This window comes from Bufo gargarizans, chromosome 2 (assembly GCF_014858855.1).
Source record: "Bufo gargarizans isolate SCDJY-AF-19 chromosome 2, ASM1485885v1, whole genome shotgun sequence".
NCBI classification, from domain to species: Eukaryota; Metazoa; Chordata; class Amphibia; order Anura; family Bufonidae; genus Bufo; species Bufo gargarizans.
In genome coordinates this window covers 342,253,391-342,271,287 of record NC_058081.1, presented here as the reverse complement: position 1 = coordinate 342,271,287, position 17,897 = coordinate 342,253,391, and the positions used below count along the sequence as shown (strand labels likewise).

The 17,897-nt window shown below is 40.9% G+C and overlaps 1 protein-coding gene across 1 annotated transcript in view; it reads left to right on the top strand.

Moving 5' to 3' along the window:
- The window catches only part of GFRA3 (GDNF family receptor alpha 3), a 61,758-nt gene extending 54,958 nt beyond the window's left edge, over window positions 1-6,800 (top strand). Inside the window, exons 7-8 of the mRNA XM_044277368.1 lie at window positions 1,483-1,601; window positions 3,857-6,800. Coding sequence (XP_044133303.1) covers window positions 1,483-1,601; window positions 3,857-3,946 — 209 coding nt within the window. The 3' untranslated portion in view covers window positions 3,947-6,800. The remainder of the gene's footprint in view (window positions 1-1,482; window positions 1,602-3,856) is intronic.
- Window positions 6,801-17,897: the final 11,097 nt, after the last annotated feature.

The following is a 17,897-nucleotide window of genomic DNA, read 5'->3' as shown; positions in this document are numbered from 1 at the left end:
TATATATATATAGAGAGAGAGAGAGAGATGTTACTCACCCAAAATTCAGAAAAAATTTGTTTAACCTATATTTAAACAATAGGTCATTTTCTGAGTACACACATTCTGATGAACAATGAGGGCACTCATACTCCTACGAGGACTTGAAGAGGGGATTCACTACTTTTAGTTTGTGTATATTTGCTCGTATTGACTGTGAAGATGCTTGCTAAGGCAAAAAAAAAAGTTGTCTGATGTGTATGAATCTGAATCCTTCATTTAAGCGGTACATAAAACTATAAACCATGAATATAAAATTATCAATGAACCTGTATGGGGATGAATGATGACAGTAGATTTCATTAATGCCCATAAAGAAGGGAAGATTACTGCATGTAAATGCACCTGTTACAAGCTGGCAATGATTGGGAATGAGCAGTTTGTTCCCAATCATTGACCTGTGTATTAGCCCATGTAGATAGACCCTCAGTTTTGTGTAACTATGAAACCTCCATAGATGCTAAGGAAAAAAATGCAGCAATCAGATTCTTCATATTGATCAGATTTACACATTTAGGCCTCATACACACGACTGTTCCGTTTTTTGCGGTCCGCAAATCGTGGATCCGCAAAAAACGGAAGCTGCCCGTGTGCCTTCCGCAATTTGCGTATCAGAATGGGCGGCCCATTGTAGAAATGCCTATTCTTGTTCGCAAAACTGACAAGAATAGGACATGCTATATTTTTGTTGCGGGGCCACGGAACGGAGCAATGGATGCAAACAGCACACGGAGTGCTGTCCGCATCTTTTGCGGCCCTATTGAAGTGAATGGGTCCACACCCGAGCCGCCAAAACTGCGGCTTGGATGCGGACCACAACAACGGTCATGTGCATGAGACCTTAAGGGGGTAATGAGCTTACAGAACTGGCTGCGTACCTTTACAGCTGCATCCTTAATGACTAAGCCTCCCCCTTTCAGCGCCCGATACTAGTGAATTGTCTGGTGGGTTGTCTCCCCTGCCCAGTGTATATAAAGTCATCTCAGCCGCTGACACTGGGACGTGGAGACTGCCCAAGTAGCTATGACTAATGACACCGATTGCGGGCAAAATGGGGCAGCTAGAGGAAAACTAAAAATGCACCAGAGTCCGTGAAGAAGCCGCTACAAAGGTATGTAGCTATTTGCAGTTCTGTGAAGACATGGCGGGTTCTTTTCAGTACATACACACATTTGATCAGTTTTGTGCTAATCCTATAGATTGTAAGTGTTACAGAGAAAGGACGGGGGTCCATACATACCGCTACATTTTGCATAGGTAGAACAATTATACTCAGATGATAAATCTTCACTAATGCAGTGGGGATGGACTTGGATGCATTGGTTTGATAAGTGAGTGACTACATTCAGATCTAAACTAGACATTAGCTTTAGTTTATTCACGAAGGCTACTAGTATGATTTGATACCTTAAAAGCACATCATTAATTCCTTTTTTTCTACAGAAAAAGCGATTAGCCCAGACCTTAACCAAAGCCTCCCAATGACATTAAATGATGACCAGAAAAGTCCTACTGATGGGAAAAGTGATACTGATTTAGCTGTCCTCGCTGAAAAAAATCAGGTAAGGCATACTGTCTGTGAGATGGAGGGCAAAGAAACTCCATTAAACTTTTTTAATCCCTTTCCTTGTTAAAGGATTATTTCTTTCAACAGCATCATGTCTCTGCAGAGTTTGACAAACAGGCATCTTCGTTTCCTACTTTTCCATCATCCTCATGCCTTTTGAACAAACCTATTCTGCCACTCAAATACTGTGTCCACAGTACTCCCCAATACTGTACTGTAGAAACTAGAAAATATTAGTACCATATTAATGTTGCAAACATAATGTCCCTCAAAAATAACTGCTAAGCTGATACTGTGCCAGGGTGCCCCCCACAGTAATAGTGCTCCAGAAAGTCCCACCAATAGTAATATTTATCTGCCAGAGCACACTTAGTAGTAATATTTCCCCTACAGTGCCCCCAACAGTACTACTGTCCCCACTGTGGCCCAGAAGCAGGGTGGAGAAAAATATCAGATTTTTTTTATTTAAATCTGCTTTTTTTTATTTTATAAAATGCTTTTTGAGGAAAATATATTACCATCCAAAGGTTATTCCATCATGAAATAAAGATTAGTTTTTTAATTATGTAGAATAAGGCTGTATATGTTGGCTTGGTTTACTTTTGCAGTTCTCAAAACTGAATTTGACTCAGCAGAGATCACATGCCTCTTCTTCACAGCAAAAATGTTATAACATGAACAGAGTTGAGAAAAATACCTTAATCCTAACTTCTATAAACCTATGAATACAGAATCAACCTAATCAAACTAATATGAAAAGTTGGTATTCTAAAAATCTTCATCTACTTGCATATTATAAGTTATACCAGCAATAAATAGTCTTTATGTAGAAAACTATGATTTAAATCAAGCCTTACTGACTAGTGATTTAAATCGTGATCCACCCTGCCCAGAAGTAATAATGCTCCTATAGTACCCATATTAGTAATAATGTTCCCCATGGTCCCACAGTAAAAGTAATTGTATATAACGTGTGACAGTATAAAAATGCCTCCTTATAATGTGAGCCAGTACAAAATATGGCGTTGTACGCTGCCTGGCGATGATGATGGCGTCACTGCGCCGCCTTGCGCCGGCCTCTGATAGACTACAGTCACTAAGCCTATCAGAAGGAACAGGTGCAGGGAGACATTGCTCCCGTGCCCTGACACAGTATTTAATTGTATCACTGTCCTGAGAATGGTGATACGGTTGAATAGAGAGAGATGAGCGCTTCCACAATGGAAGCACTCATTTCCCTCGACCCTGCCACCGCCCCCTCTTATCTCCAGTGACAGGATTCAACATCAGCATGTAAATGCAAGGACATCAGGGTAAAAGGGAAAGAGCAAAAAGAAGGACCATAATAGCTGCAGTTGGTAAAATTCACGAAGTAGCTGTAAGGAATATGAATAAATGGCTAAATCAAGTAAAGAATGCAAATTAGTATACTACCAGACCAGTCACAGCCAGTCTGTGATTTATAGGGAGTGCTTTATTAATTAGGGTGATCATAAAAACGGAGATTGTAGGGGAGAGGTGGAATAAAAAGGTACAAAACACATGAATTGCCATTGGCTGTAAAGGGACAATCCCATCAACATTTTATATTATCACATATTAACAGCCTATATGTGAATATTAAGTCATTTTTTAAAATAAAAAAATGGGTACATTTTTTTCTAGAAATAATTTTTGTAGCCACTCCATAAATTCTACTTGTCCTGGCTTTTTAACTTCCTCTTTGTTTGGACTTTTAGCATGGCAAACAGTCTCGCTTGACTTTCTCAGTCAGGCCATTCACTGTGGTGAGAGAGGGAAGGTGGATGACTGACTCAATTAGAACACTACACTTTACACTGATAATCTAATCTAGGCCTATCAAGAGAGCAATACGGCTGTCATACGGTTATCCCAATTCTACACCTACTATTATCATGAGACAGCCTTCGATTAACATCTTTCCTTTACAGCAGCAGTAAAATAAGAATGGGAGGGATCCCTATCTGTATAGAAGTGTTATCTCAGAGTTCACAGTTACAGAAAGACAATACTTTGTATTTAATTTTCAGTGGTATAGTACTGCTGAAATAAATACAGAAAACAGCCCAAAATTCTAAATATTTCCTATGAATATTGAGTGTCCCTTTAAGAAACTATACATACTGTCTAACATAAATATCAGATTGGGATAAGGATGATTTTAACATTCATGGTTTTCAGTAAAAGCAGGCAGCATTAACTAATACTATGTCTGTCCTTTCCTCCAAGAAAACGCCGACTTCTCATTCACTACCAGGTGCTGCAGCTCCATCTTTCACACTTCTTATGTGGCTGTTAATAGTGGTGTCATTTATGTGACAGAAGACCAGGAAGGCCTACAAAGTAACGTGACAGCACAATAATCATGGACATGCCTGGCATAGGAAAAGACAGCTGGAAAACACACAAGTGTGCTTTTTTTCACTCTTGGACTTAAAAGCTGAAGATGATTCACAAGGCAATAAGACTAGGTGGTGTCAACGCACAAAGCCCACCCACATGCAGTGGTCTGGAGTGTGTATGGGCTGATGTATGTAAAGTACCACGCGTGACCATTGAAGCTGTAGATGTTGGAGAGTTGCTCCTCAGAGAGTGTCTACAACCAAAGGTAACTCAAGCATTTTACCAGATGCCAAGGAAGTAATCAGGACACAGTCATGTGGACGTGGCATCTAGATTCCTACTATGTTCCTGCTAATGTGACTGCAAGCTCTGCTCACTAACAATACCAATATTATATATGAAAGACTATATTTGTATATTATAGTCAATAGAAAAATAAGGCAACTTACATTGAGGGGCTATGCTTGTAGACTTTCCATCAGCACCCTAAACAAGAAGCATTTAATGTTCTTTCAAGCTTTTCTTCTGAAGAAGGCATATTCTATATAAAGAGATGATTCCTTGGAAGATTCCTTGGATTGTCAGATGAGAGTCAGTCTCATTTTATGAGAATTATTATCAGCTACTATACTTTCCTTTATATCTGTGGTTCCCCAGCATTTGCATATCTTCATATACTGTAAATGCGTGGAGACTTATTCATGTATACACCCAGTAACAACTGTAAAAGTCTAGTTTTGGAGGTGGAAACATAAGACTGTTATTATTAAACATAAGACTGTTATTATCAAGACAAATTAGTTCCAACTCAAGGGTATTGGCACATGAAAGCATTTTAAAATGACAGAGGTGATCCTTAGCCATATAGCAGTATAGGCCTGTTTACACGGCCCAGTTATCCTTATGGTTTGTTGGTCTCCAAGCAATTGTATATATAATTTACCACTGTAAATTAGAGAAAGATCGGCAGTAAATAATAAAACAATCATTTATGGTTGATTTTGATTAATTGTGCCACCTTAAAAATCATCATTATTGGCAGCACGAAGGGTAAATGTAAAAGGCACATAAGGCATTGCTGCCTTTGTGCACAAGTCTTGTGAGAGCCGTTAACAGGCAAGAATAATGTTCCTTTTCCGTTGGGCAGAAGTTTCCTCAGATCATTAAGAAGGACTTCTTAATTCGCTGATCATTAATATGTGGTTTATAAAGGAACCTTTATGGAGTTGTCTCATTAATGGCAACTTCTGTCCAGATGTCCCTCTATGAGCCAAAGTGGAGAGCCGGACTCGAAGAGCGGTTCTTTGTTCTGGTTGAATGGTTGCTATGCAATACTACATTTCACCTACAGCATATCGGGCCAGACATGTCATCCCTCAGTGATAATAGCTGATCATCTAGGTTGGTGGGGGTTACAGAGAAGTCAGGCCATAAGTGATGAACTGATCATTGTGCCAGATTCTGTTTATAAAAGGGAGGCAACTTCTTTGAGTAATGTACAATAACAAATGTACAGAATTTGTTCCTTTAGATGTATGCCCCAATCCACCACCTCCACCAGCGGTGGTGGAGGTTGTAGAGAAGTCAAACCCATGGTGATCATCTGATCGCTTGGTTAGCTTCTGTTTTTTTTTAAAGGATTCTCTTCATAAGCTGAATAGGGACTTCAGGGTTTCTGGGATTTTTATATTGATCACCTATACTCAGAATAGGCCATCAATATCAGATCGGCCAGGGTCTAACACCCTGCACCCCGGCTGATCAGCTGTTTGGGAGTAGCCCCAGTGGTGAAACTACACAGCTCTGTCCATTATGTAGTGGGCATAGCTGGTTACTGCAGTGCCGCACCCATTCACTTCAATGGACGCAGCACTGTACTACACAATGGACGGAGCTGTATAGCCCTGGTGTCTATTTGCAGCACCCAAGCTTCTTCCAAACAGTGGATCTGTGGTGGTGCGGGGTATCTGACCCCCACTGGTCTGATTATTGATGGCATGTCTTTATTATAGGACATCAGTATATAAATCACGGAAATCCTCTTTAAGGTATGTGAAGATAGATATATACAGAATTTGACCCTTTACATCTATGTCCTATTTATGAATTATGGGGTCATATGAGCACCCTATCTACATAGAAAAAACAGCTATTCTCCATGACTGAGTTTTCTGAATGGATATATATCACTAAACTAGTGCTGTAGTGAAAATAGTTATTGGATCAGACATTTCTTGAGATTTTTTAGATGAGAGATTATTTCAAAAGAACAGCCCTTTGCCCCCCCTGAACAGCCCTTTGCATAATACATGTTTGAATTTCAGGGTTGGTACAAAGATTTGGGTTGTTTTCATCTCAAGGTGGGTTCACATCACGTTTTATGCCTCCGTTTGACGTATATGTTAGAAAAAAAAAAAAAGGCAGCACGCCATGTTCTTGTATCCTGCACACAATAGTAAAAAAAGTATACTTTTTTTTCTTTTCTTTACAATTGAACTCTATGTGAACAGGTAACACTGTATGGTTTCAGTCTGAGGCATCCGTTTAACGTATACGTTTTTTATATACGTTAAATGGATGGGAAAAACGTGATGTGAACCCAGCCTTACTCATAGAAACAGCAGGATGGCAAATCCACCTGTACGATAAATGTACCTGGTTGTCTTTTACAGTCCATAACCTAACTGATAATCACAACATATTATTACAGGACTATAGGCTCAAAGCTTCAGTATCCAATATGGTAATAGCTGCTCATCACTATCTGTTGTGCAATGACCTAATATGTGTGTAAATTATTATATATGTGTAAAATAAAAACAAGTGAAATATCCTGTGGGAAAGTGTCTATTGTGCAGTTTGTTCAGCCAATAAATGTACTTATTCTTTAAAGTAGTGGGTCAGCGCCCCCTTTCATCGTATCATCTTGTCTTTGTATGATGCATGAATTGTACCATATTTTCACAAAGGAAGTGTTGTGGCATCTTATATTAAGGCCTCATGCACACGACCGTATGTATTTTGCGGTCTGCAAAAAACGGATCCGCAAAAAATACGGATGACGTCCGTGTGCATTCTGGATTTTGCAGGGCGGAACAGCTGGCCCCTGATAGAACAGTACTATCCTTGTCTGTAATGCGTAAAAACGGAACGGATACGGAAAGAAAATACATTTGTGTGCATGAGCCCTAAAGGGGATGTAACTGTGGCTAATTTCACACAAGGGAAACAGAATGAGTCGGGGTCTGTTCTGGGAAAAACTGATGGTTTTGAATGCAAGTGTAATCAGTTTTGTCTGCGATTGCGTTAGTGTTTTTCCGCAGAGATGCAAACAGTTTTGATGCATTTTTAATGCGTGCGAAGACAAACTGAAGATTAAGACTAGCAGCCATCCGTGAAAAACGCATTGCATCTGGATGTCTTCAGTTTTTTTACACAAGTCCCATTCATTTCCAATACAGAACATGCTGCAATTTTTCCTGAATGCAGAGATGATCAGTGATACACAACGCTCATTGAAATGAATGGGTCAGGATTCAGTCCGGATCTTATGCGTTCGCTACACGCATCACATCCGGACAGAAAATGCACTCATGTGAAAGAGACCTAAAATGGGCCTGCTTGTTTACAAGAAACAGCTCTCCTCTCGCCCATGGGTGGTAGCTGGTAATAAGGCTCAGCCACATTTATGGTCACATGAATTTGCACTGCATTTTTGGGAGGGTTGTAAAAATGTGAGTCAGCGTGTCTTACAACTACCAATTTCTCAATGATGTTTTCGCTGTGTAGAAAAGGCGTTGTCAGAATCCATGAAAAAACACCAAGAGCATTCCGTTTTGATCTGTCTTCATAGAAGTCTATGGGAATCATAACGGATCCGTCTGGTTCCCGTTATGCAAGACGGAAAACAAAGTCCTTTTTTCTCCGTTCTGCATAACGGAAATGGAACGGATCCGTCATGATTCCCATAGACTTCTATTAAGACGGAATGCCTTTTTACTTCAATGTGTCCTCAAAACGCTTATTGCGAACAAGAGTAGGACATGCAATACTTTTTTTGCGGATGGGAAACACGGACAGCGGATGCGGAAAAGAAATGGTTGACTACACCGCAGCTCCATAGAAATGCATGGGTAACCCTCCGATCAGCCCCCAAAAATGGAATGGACGCAGAGAAAAACATGTGCATGTAGCCTAATCATGCTAACATTGGTTTACCAAGACTTAGGGCTCATTCACACGAACGTGTGCTGCCCATTGCCCTATTGTGGACCGCATTTGCGGATCCACAATACACAGGCACCGTTCAGTGTGCATTCCGCATCACTGATGCGGACCCATTCACTTCAATAGGTCCTCAAATCCGGAGATGCTGAACATAAGCACAGAACGTAACACTACGGAAGCAGTATGGAGTGCTTCCTAGGGTCCCGTTCCGTGCCTCCGCACCGCAAAAAGATAGAACTTGCTCTATCTTTTTACTGAACAGACGGATTGCGGACCCATTCAGGTGAATGGGTCCATGATCCCTATGCGGCTGGGCCACGTGTGAACAAGCCCTTAAAGGGAACCTGTCACCGGGATTTTGGGTATAGAGCTGAGGACATGGGTTGCTAGATGGCCACTAGCACATCCACAATACCCAGTCCCCATAGCTCTGTGTGCTTTTATTCTGCAAAAAAAACTATTTGATACATATGCAAATTAACTTGAGATGAGTCAGAGCTTGAAAATATGACTCTTCTCTGGTCACACAAGTAAGATATGACTCTTTTATGTTAATTTGGATATGTATCAAATCGTTTTTTTTTACACAATAAAAGCACACAGAGCTATGGGGACTGGGTATTGCGGATGTGCTAATGGCCATCTAACAACCCATGTCCTCGGCTCTATACCCAAAATCCTGGTGACAGGTTCCCTTTAAAGAACCTGTTAGCTCTCTTCATGTGTCTGTATAAGTAGATGTATTCTCCATGGAATAACAATTCTGAGGAGTGTCTTATACTGTACACTGTGCTGTGCTTTTCCTCTATTAATCATACTAGAAATTTCTGAATAAGTTGACAACTGAGTGTTATCATCCTCCTATCCTATCAGTGTGGAGAATGTAAGAACACACTCATTTGACTAGGGGAATGGAAACCCCTAGTTCTCAACTTAAAGGTGAAACTCCCAAAAATGTGAATATCGTGCAAAAGTCCGTTTATTTCAGTAATGCAACTTAAAAGGAATTGCATTAATGCAGCTTAAAATTAGAATTTTGTGAAAAGGTTCAATATTCTAGGCTCAAAGTGTCACACTCTAGTCAGCTAATTAATCCATACCCCCTGAGCAAAGGGTACCTGAGATTGTGACTTTGGGGTTTCATAAGCTGTAAGCCATAATCATCCAAATTATAACAAATAAAGGCTTGAAATATCTCGCTTTGCATGTAATGAGTCTCTCTCATATGTTAGTTTCACCTTTTATTACTGAAATAAATGAACTTTGCACGATATTCTCATTTTCCGAGTTTCATCTGTATACAGATTATCACTATACAGAGTAGCACATTTACATGTAAGTACGCCGCTTTCTTGGCATTGTTTGCACCAAAATTCTGGTGCACCACATTTATTGTTATTCAGATGTTCTTAAAAATGAGTTTTTGCAAAATTCTCGACATGTGATTTTAAACTAGAACGTCGGTGTGTGGTAGCTTTTATTACCTTCTAGATACATTTACAAAGCTGAAATGCTCTATCGTGGCTCAAAAAATAGCACAGATTAGACCAATTTATAGCTGAGCTATGGACAGTACTTTGGCCAGATTTTTGGCTTTTGAATTTTACCACGTTGGGACAGATCTTCAGGACTTGTGGAGATAATTTGGGACAGATCTTCAGGACTTTTTCAGCATAAGCTAAGCCAACAAACAGGTGGTGTAAACTAGACTAGACAGTCTAAAGATGAGCTAGGTTTATCACCCAGCATCAGTCACCGTGATAAATTCAGAGCATTCTCAGACTGTCTGACTACGTGTACTGTCTACAAATTAGACAGGATTAGTAAATGTGGGGCAAAGTTCTTAGAAAGATGCTCCAGACTTGCTCCAGACTTCTTGTTTTTTAGGTGGTAACAGGTCCACTTTAGGGCTCATGCACATAACCGTGTTTTTTTGTCCGCATCCGATCCGAATTGTTTGTGGAACCATTCACTTCAATGGGGCTGCAAAAGATGCGGACAGTAAGTCCATTCTGTGATGCCGCAAAGAAACAGAACATGTCCTATACTTGTATGTTTTGCGGACACAGATAGGACATTTGTCAAGGAGTAAAAATTTAAAAAAAAGGGGGATTTGCGGACAGCTAAATTTTGCTTTGGCCGTGAGCATGAGCTCTTAAAAATCCTTCTTTTAGAGTTTTAGACCCCACCTATTGTATTCATTTGAAATCATAATATATCAGAGTGAATGTAATTTCTGAGTGGAGCAGTCTGAACCACAAATCTTATCAACGTGATTGAAATTGCTAACAATATGAATTGTTATTCTTCAAGAGCCAAGGTGCCCTCTTATTTATGTGCTATGAATAATGAAACCTCTAGGTAGACAGCTCTAGGTAGCTTTGAGGAACATACAGCTTGCCTACAAGGAACTGAGGAAGCTCCCCCCGCTGCTTGATTGACAGGGCCGGACATCTCTGTGGGACCTGACAATCTTGCGCCTGCACCATTGCTCCTAGTAGCAGCGCAAGCGTAGAGGCTCTGCTTTTGCAACTGAAGCAGTGACTGTGCATGCGGCGCTACACTTCTAGTTGCCAACGCATGAACAGTCACTGCTCCAGAAGGGGCTCGACCCTGTCAATCAAGCAGTAGGGGGGATTGTACTCAGCTTTGGTGACACCCCATCGCAGGTGTAGAACCCTGCTTGATCAGACAAATCGATTCGTACAAATTGATTCCCTCATCTATAAAACCAAACCCCTGATGCACTTCTTTATTCTCCGGCACAGCTCCAGCACTGTCCCCAACAACGCCCAGCTTTTTTAGAGCTGCTCCCACTTAGATAATTACATAGACACTCCCCTATCCCTGACCCATGGTCATAGCATCACAGGAAATAGGCAAGAGCTGCATGGACATGGTCATGTGATCACAGCCCAGAACGGGAGATAGGGGCAATAAAGGTAAAAGGCATACACTGCAAAATCACAGCTACCTTCATAAATGATTATTTTAAAGGATGTAGACGCAAACCAGAAAACCCCTTTCGAAGGAAAATATGGACAATGCTGCTCCATGTTAATAATTGCTGCTTGAATGGTTTTTGAACAGTTATTTAAATTTTTTATTTTCTTTAAAAAATTTACGTGACATCATGAACACAGCATCTTGGAATACAATAGTCGCTGCATTTTTAACTGTTTTGGTTTCTTCATGGCTGTAAATTTCCATGGTCTAACTCAGTTGTTGCATACTGAGCAGCAGTCAATAGGTAGAATTGACTAGAATATGAGTGTGCATGAGGCAAATTCAGTTATATATCCCAGTGGGGACAGGGACTGATGTGACTGGTTACAATCTGTGTACGGAATACAGTATATTACATATTATATATAACATTTATATCCTTACTGTGTCACTATGGTAGTGCTATATAATAGGAAAAATAATAAAAAATAATAGAATTAATTTACAAGATATGTTGGAAATTGTAATTTGTTCCTCAGTTGAAAATGCTATATGTGAGTGACGCTTTACCCTAGAGGGGGTAGAGATGAACCACTGCCAGAGGGTACAGTACTTTCAATAGCTGCACAGGATGCATAGTTAGGATCCAGTTACATGGGTAGATCATCAGGCCAATTACAGGGAATGAATTAAAAAAAAAGCTTGTTCCCAATAATTGACCTGTGTAAAACTGCAACAAATCACCCTAAAATGAGCAAACATTTGTTTGTTGGGTGATATGATTGTTTATGGGGCACATTAAATCTTTGTGGGCAGCACATCACCCTGTGTAAACGGATGACAAGTGGTGGAACTGTGTAGGGATGAATGATCGCAGTAACAACCGATCCTCATAGAAAGAGAATGATTGCTGCATGAAAGAAGGAGCTGTTCATTCCTGATCATTGCCCTGTGTATTGGTCCATGTCAAGGGCCCTTTGTAAGAGTGACTGACTACAGATTTGGTCCAAATGTTCTTGTGGTTGAAGCAGATAGATGGATGGTCATACTGGCCAGGCCCTGCAAAGTTGTTTTTGTTAATAATTTCCACTTTAATAATTTACATTAATAGACATTTTTTCTGATCCACTTCTTGCTTCCTTTAATGAATGCTAGGCTAATGGATGGTACATAAAACCACATTACATGTCTTTAAGCAGACACAAAGCATGGGACTAATTCTTCTATAAATTCTAATGCCTTGTTTTGTCAATAGAAACCTCTTAATTCATACAAGTATACTGGAGTTACTGGTGAAAATGGGTGTCGATATAAGAAGAGCAATTGTCAGTAAAGAATTAAATGGAAAATATATTTTTGAAAATGTAATTTTTTCAATATGCATCTGTGCAGCTAAGGCAATGACCGGCTCTTCTAATGCAGAAAAGAAGCTGTGATTCCAGCCTCAGGCTCATTCTGCTCATGTTGGAGGCATCCTTGTGGTTTTAGTTTTTTTCTGGCTAAAAGAGTAAGTTTCCTAATGGAGTGAGGTCTAATTGTCAGAGGTACTGTCCAGAAAATGATTTCTATGTTGCATTCTCTTTACAGGTTGGTCACCCCAGCCTATCCTTTCCAATCACTGTACCTTTAATGTGACCCTGCATCCTTGCAGCTGGTGGCCATACATTATCTTCCACCAGGAGGAGGGGAAGCTCAGGCATAGTTAAGTGCATTAATCAGACTAACAGCTCAGAGCTAATTCCCTTTGTAATGTACTCCTATATTCCCGGTAAACAACCGCTTGCTATCCCCTCACAGGGATCCAAGCCAAAGCTGTCCATTAGTGATGCAGAGATAAGGCTCTTAGAGAAATTGTGTCCTTTGGAAGGTTTAAATGACATTAAAGTGTGCGCTAAATAATGAGAGGATGAGAGCTCCTTTTAAATTAATGACATATTTGATAATTAAAGGAGAAAAGACAAGATAGGAGAACTGTATTTAGCAGATTGTGTGTCTGCCAGCTACCTCCAGGCCCCTCATTTCCACTATTATTATTATTTACTATTGTATTTCATCCTTGGGAGTCTACAAAAAGAAATTGGTGGCAATGGAACTGCTAGACTTACAAACTTCTGGTAGTACTTTTGGCACTGGTTGACAAGGGCCATGCAGTGCAACTTAATAGTAAAATACTATGTTGCTCTGCATGGGGAATGCCCATCAGCAGAACAATATATAGCATGTTTATTACAATAAAATATACCGATGTACCTAATTATTACCACCATATGCCATACAAGGAAATACAGTATAGATTAGGCACAGTTAGGAAATAAACAACTCCATTGACAGGTAACAGCTTCTCCGATTGCAGTTCTTCACTTTCTCCATCTTTTCGATTTGGCCCAAACTGACATGAAGGCTATAGCTTCTCAGTTGTCTGCCGTTCACCCTCTCCAGTTTTTTTATCCGATCTTGGATGACTATGAAGCGAAACAATTTAAAATTGTATCTGTTCACCGTCTACATCTGTTCGATCTGGTCTTCACTGACTTGAAGGCTGCACCTTTTCTGATCGTAACTGTTCACTTTCTACATCTGTTTGATCTGCTCTAGACTGACATGAAGGCAACAGCTTCTCAGATTGTAGCTGTTCACTTTCTTCATCTTTCCAGACAAGCAAGAAAGTTACACCTTTTCAGGTTGTAGCTGTTCTCTTTCTCCATCCTTTCAATGTGGCCTAGATTGGCATGAAATCTTCTAATGGCTATTGTGGGCCCCTGAATAATTTGTTGCCCAGGAATCTTTGACTCTTTGTGTTGATGCTATATTCATCCAGGGGAGGACTGGGGACCTACAGTGACCCTGTAAAAAAAAATAAAAGTGGCCCCATTTTGTTGGTGGGTCCAAATTGACAGAGGGACAACAGAAGTAGGCAGGGCCAGCAATACCATAATGCAGCACAAAATACCACTGCCCTTGTTGCAGTATTCAACTGTATCACTGTCTGGAAGATGGCAACGCTGTTGAATTCAGGAGGGCATTTGTGGCCACCAGCCAGGTGCATAAGTACCTGATTGTCCTACGTTAATTAATGCTGAGAGCATCAGATTGTTATGTACCTGGCTGGTGGTGGTGACAAAGTCTTGGGTGCCCCCCCACATCCCCAGCCCCATTCCATCTGGGCATCGGCCCTCTGGGAAATTTCCATACAGTCCACCCCTGTATTCATCACATAATTGCCATGGACTGTCCCCATATATAATTCACAAAGACCCTTATTCCAGCCACAGTTATCCAATGACAGCCAAAATACCACCATGATGACCATGCCCCTAATGCCAACTCTAATATTACCCACACAAGCCCTCCAAACACCCTTTCCCCCCTGCCAGCAACTATTCTCCCATGTCCACCTTACTGGAGAGTGGTAAGTATATATATTTTTTACTTGGTTACAGTACAGAGGAGTTCATACCATAGAAGGCATTTGAACACATTTCTATCATTCAATGTGAATTGTAGAATTATGGCTGCATTCTTTTTATACCAGAGATAGTTGGGTAAACCTATAGATTTTATTATCATGCATAAAGACATTTTTTTTATCATTTCTTTGTTGCCGGAAGATGATGTTACTTTTGTTTCTGCACAGACTGTTAATAAAAGCAATATGAAAAGATGTGCTGGAGATTTGCTAACCATCAACATGTCTTCCCACAAATGACTTCAACACATTTAGCAACTGCATCTTAGAAAACCACATCTGTCTTTTCAATCCATTAAATCGCTGCATGCAAAGTAGAAAAGAAACCAATTATCCCAACATGATTGAAGTGCCCAACCTGGGAAGAAAGAATCAGGCTAGTTATTAAAATGGCAGCTAAACCCAAATATACATTTTTAATTAGCAATTTAGAGATTATTATTCAGTTTCTTTCTCGATTGTGGTCCTGGAAGTGCTTCAGTGAGCATGCGGTTAATGGTGTTAATCTGGTTTATATAATGTATCCTATCTTGGATACATAGGCAGTCTTTTGAGCAACTAAACTCCTGGCTAATCTAGTGCAGGATTGTCAAGATTGGAAGAAGATAATCATATATAGCTTTTCTAATAATCAATAGCTAATATTTTATAGATTCTATGTAAGCATGTTAACTAACTATTTATAACTAGGTTTGAGCGAACCCGAACTGCAAAGTGTGTTTGGTGTTCGGGTGATTTTATTGTTTTCCATTATAACATGGTTATAACGGAAAATAATAGCATTCTTAAGACAGAATGCTAAATAAAATGGCCATTGAGGGGTTAAAAATATATATTTTTTAAACTCACCTCATCCACTTGATCACGCAGCACGTGGTGAGCGTGGTGACGTCATCGCAGGTGCTTTTGCAGGTCCTGCAGAAAGAAGAAAGAAGAGGATATCGCCTGCGCGATCAAGTGGATGAGGTGAGTTTTTAAATTATTTTTAACCCCTCAATGGCCATTTTATTTAGCATTCTGTCTTAAGAATGCTATTATTTTCCGTTATAACTATGTTATAACAGAAAATAATAAAGTGAAGTTCGGGTCCCTATTGACTTTAATGGGGTCCGGGTTCGGGGTCAAGTTCGGGTCCTGAACCCGAAGTTTGAGCTAAAGTTCGGCCGAACCCGGCAAACCCGAACTTCCAGGTGTTCGCTCATCCCTACTTATAACAAGAGGTGCCAGAAGGGAATCTGTAGCCTGGCCCTGGAACAGTCATTCTGAGGTTACAGGGGATTTATGCAGATAAGGTAGCCAGGATGATTGAAGACAGAAGCAGTATTTTAGACAAAACAATTATTGTGGCTCAGTGATGCATTTTAACTCCTGATGTTAATGTGTAATGTGCAAGTTGTAAGGGGAACGTCCAAATGGCAGGTGGCAGAAAAATAGGCTGAAAAGCTCTTGGTCCTGGCAAAGCTCCGGGTTCTCTGGACCCTCTTATGTCTGAGCAGTTGTCCTGCTTGTCTTTATTTATTTCTTTTGCAAGGTGCCGCCCCCCAGGATTAATCGTGTCCCAGGTTTTTTTTTTATAATTGTATGTTTATTATGGTATATAAAACATAAAACGTGAATACACTTATATAATGTCATAATGCACAGAAGTTCCAAGGAGCACATCACATACATATTGGATGAGCATATGTAACACTTGAAAATATTCAATGACAGAGCAATAAAGACCAGACAAAAATAAAGCGTTGAATTAATCCAACTGAGATTATGTCCATCTCTAACTAGCCTAAGAAGCAGAAAAAAAAAAAACTGCTGTGCAAAATATCAGAAACAGAAAACCAACAAACAGGACAAGCGACATGAACAAAGACAGATAGGGAAGGGAGGGGGGGGGACCAAACCCTTCATCCAGATTCCTCAAGGTTGCCTAGTAGCCCAATAAGTGTCCCAAATGTCCCATACAGCATTGAAGAGTGCCATTTTGTCCTGATACATAGCAGTGGAATACTCCATAGTGCGGACCTCCATTACCCTGGCATACAAGTCAGAGACCCGTGGTGGGTCGGGGCATTTCCACGATCGGGAAACTAGACAACGAGCTGCTGTTAGAATCAGAAGCAGCAGTTTAAGTGCGGGTTTTTTGACTTGTTTGGGGACCACATTAAGCAGGAAGGACATGGGTTCCGGTCGGATTTCGGTTCCAATAATGCCGGTCAGAAGAGCGCCAACCTCAGCACAGTAGTAAGGGCCTATCTTGGGACAATCCCAGAAAATGTGAGGTAGTGTGCCTCTATGTAAGCCACATCTCCAACAATCACCCGGGACCACTGGATTCATTCTATGGAGGAGGTCAGGAGTGTGATACCAGTACATTAAGATCTTATACTGGTTCTCCTGATGGAGTACCGACATAGATGATTTCGCTGCCCTCCTCCATATAAGGTGCCAGAGAGAGTCCGGTAAGGCCCTCCCCAAGTACTCCTCCCACTTCACCATGTAGGAATGCCTTTGGGCTCGGTCAGGGAAGGGAGTCAGCAATATAGAGTAAATCTCAGAAATCAAACCTTTCGCTTGAACCCCTTCCCTGCATACGCGCTCAAAGGGGGTCGGAAGGGAAACCGTAACCCCCGAAAAGATGGACTGGGCAAAGTGCCTAATCTGAACATAGAAAAAATTGGAGGAAGGTGGGAGATCCTACTTGGCCTGCAAGGTAGTGAACGGTAGGAGGACCCTAGTGAAGGGGTCCACAATATCAGCATATCGAAACACCCCCCGTTGAAACCACGGTCTCGTTGTGGACGTGATAAGACTAGCAGGAAGCATAGGGTGATATAGGAAGGAGGTCATGGCGGAATGAGTGGACTCTAGAGGGAATTTACTACTGCACTGCCGCCATATACGTCTAGTACACACCATGGGCCCTAGGAGATCCTTGTCTGGCTGATTCCTGTCAGGCCCAGCCCAAAGCATGGAGTTAGGGTGTACAGGAGCTAGCCAGAGTCTTTCTACCTGCATCCAGACAGAGTAAGGGTGCAAGGAAGCCCAGGCCGTAACGGGGCGTAGCTGGGCTGCCCAGTAATATTTAGTTAGGTCTGGAACCCCCAGACCGCCCTGAAGCTTACTAGATAGAAGAACCGACCTTGGGATTCTGTGCCGCCCTCCCGCCCATATGAATCTGAGGAGGTGGGATTGAATGGATCTCAGGTCCTTAAGAGGGACTTTAATCGGTAAGGTCTCAAAAAGATACAAGAGCTTAGGTAGAATCGTCATCTTAGTCGCAGCAATACGCCC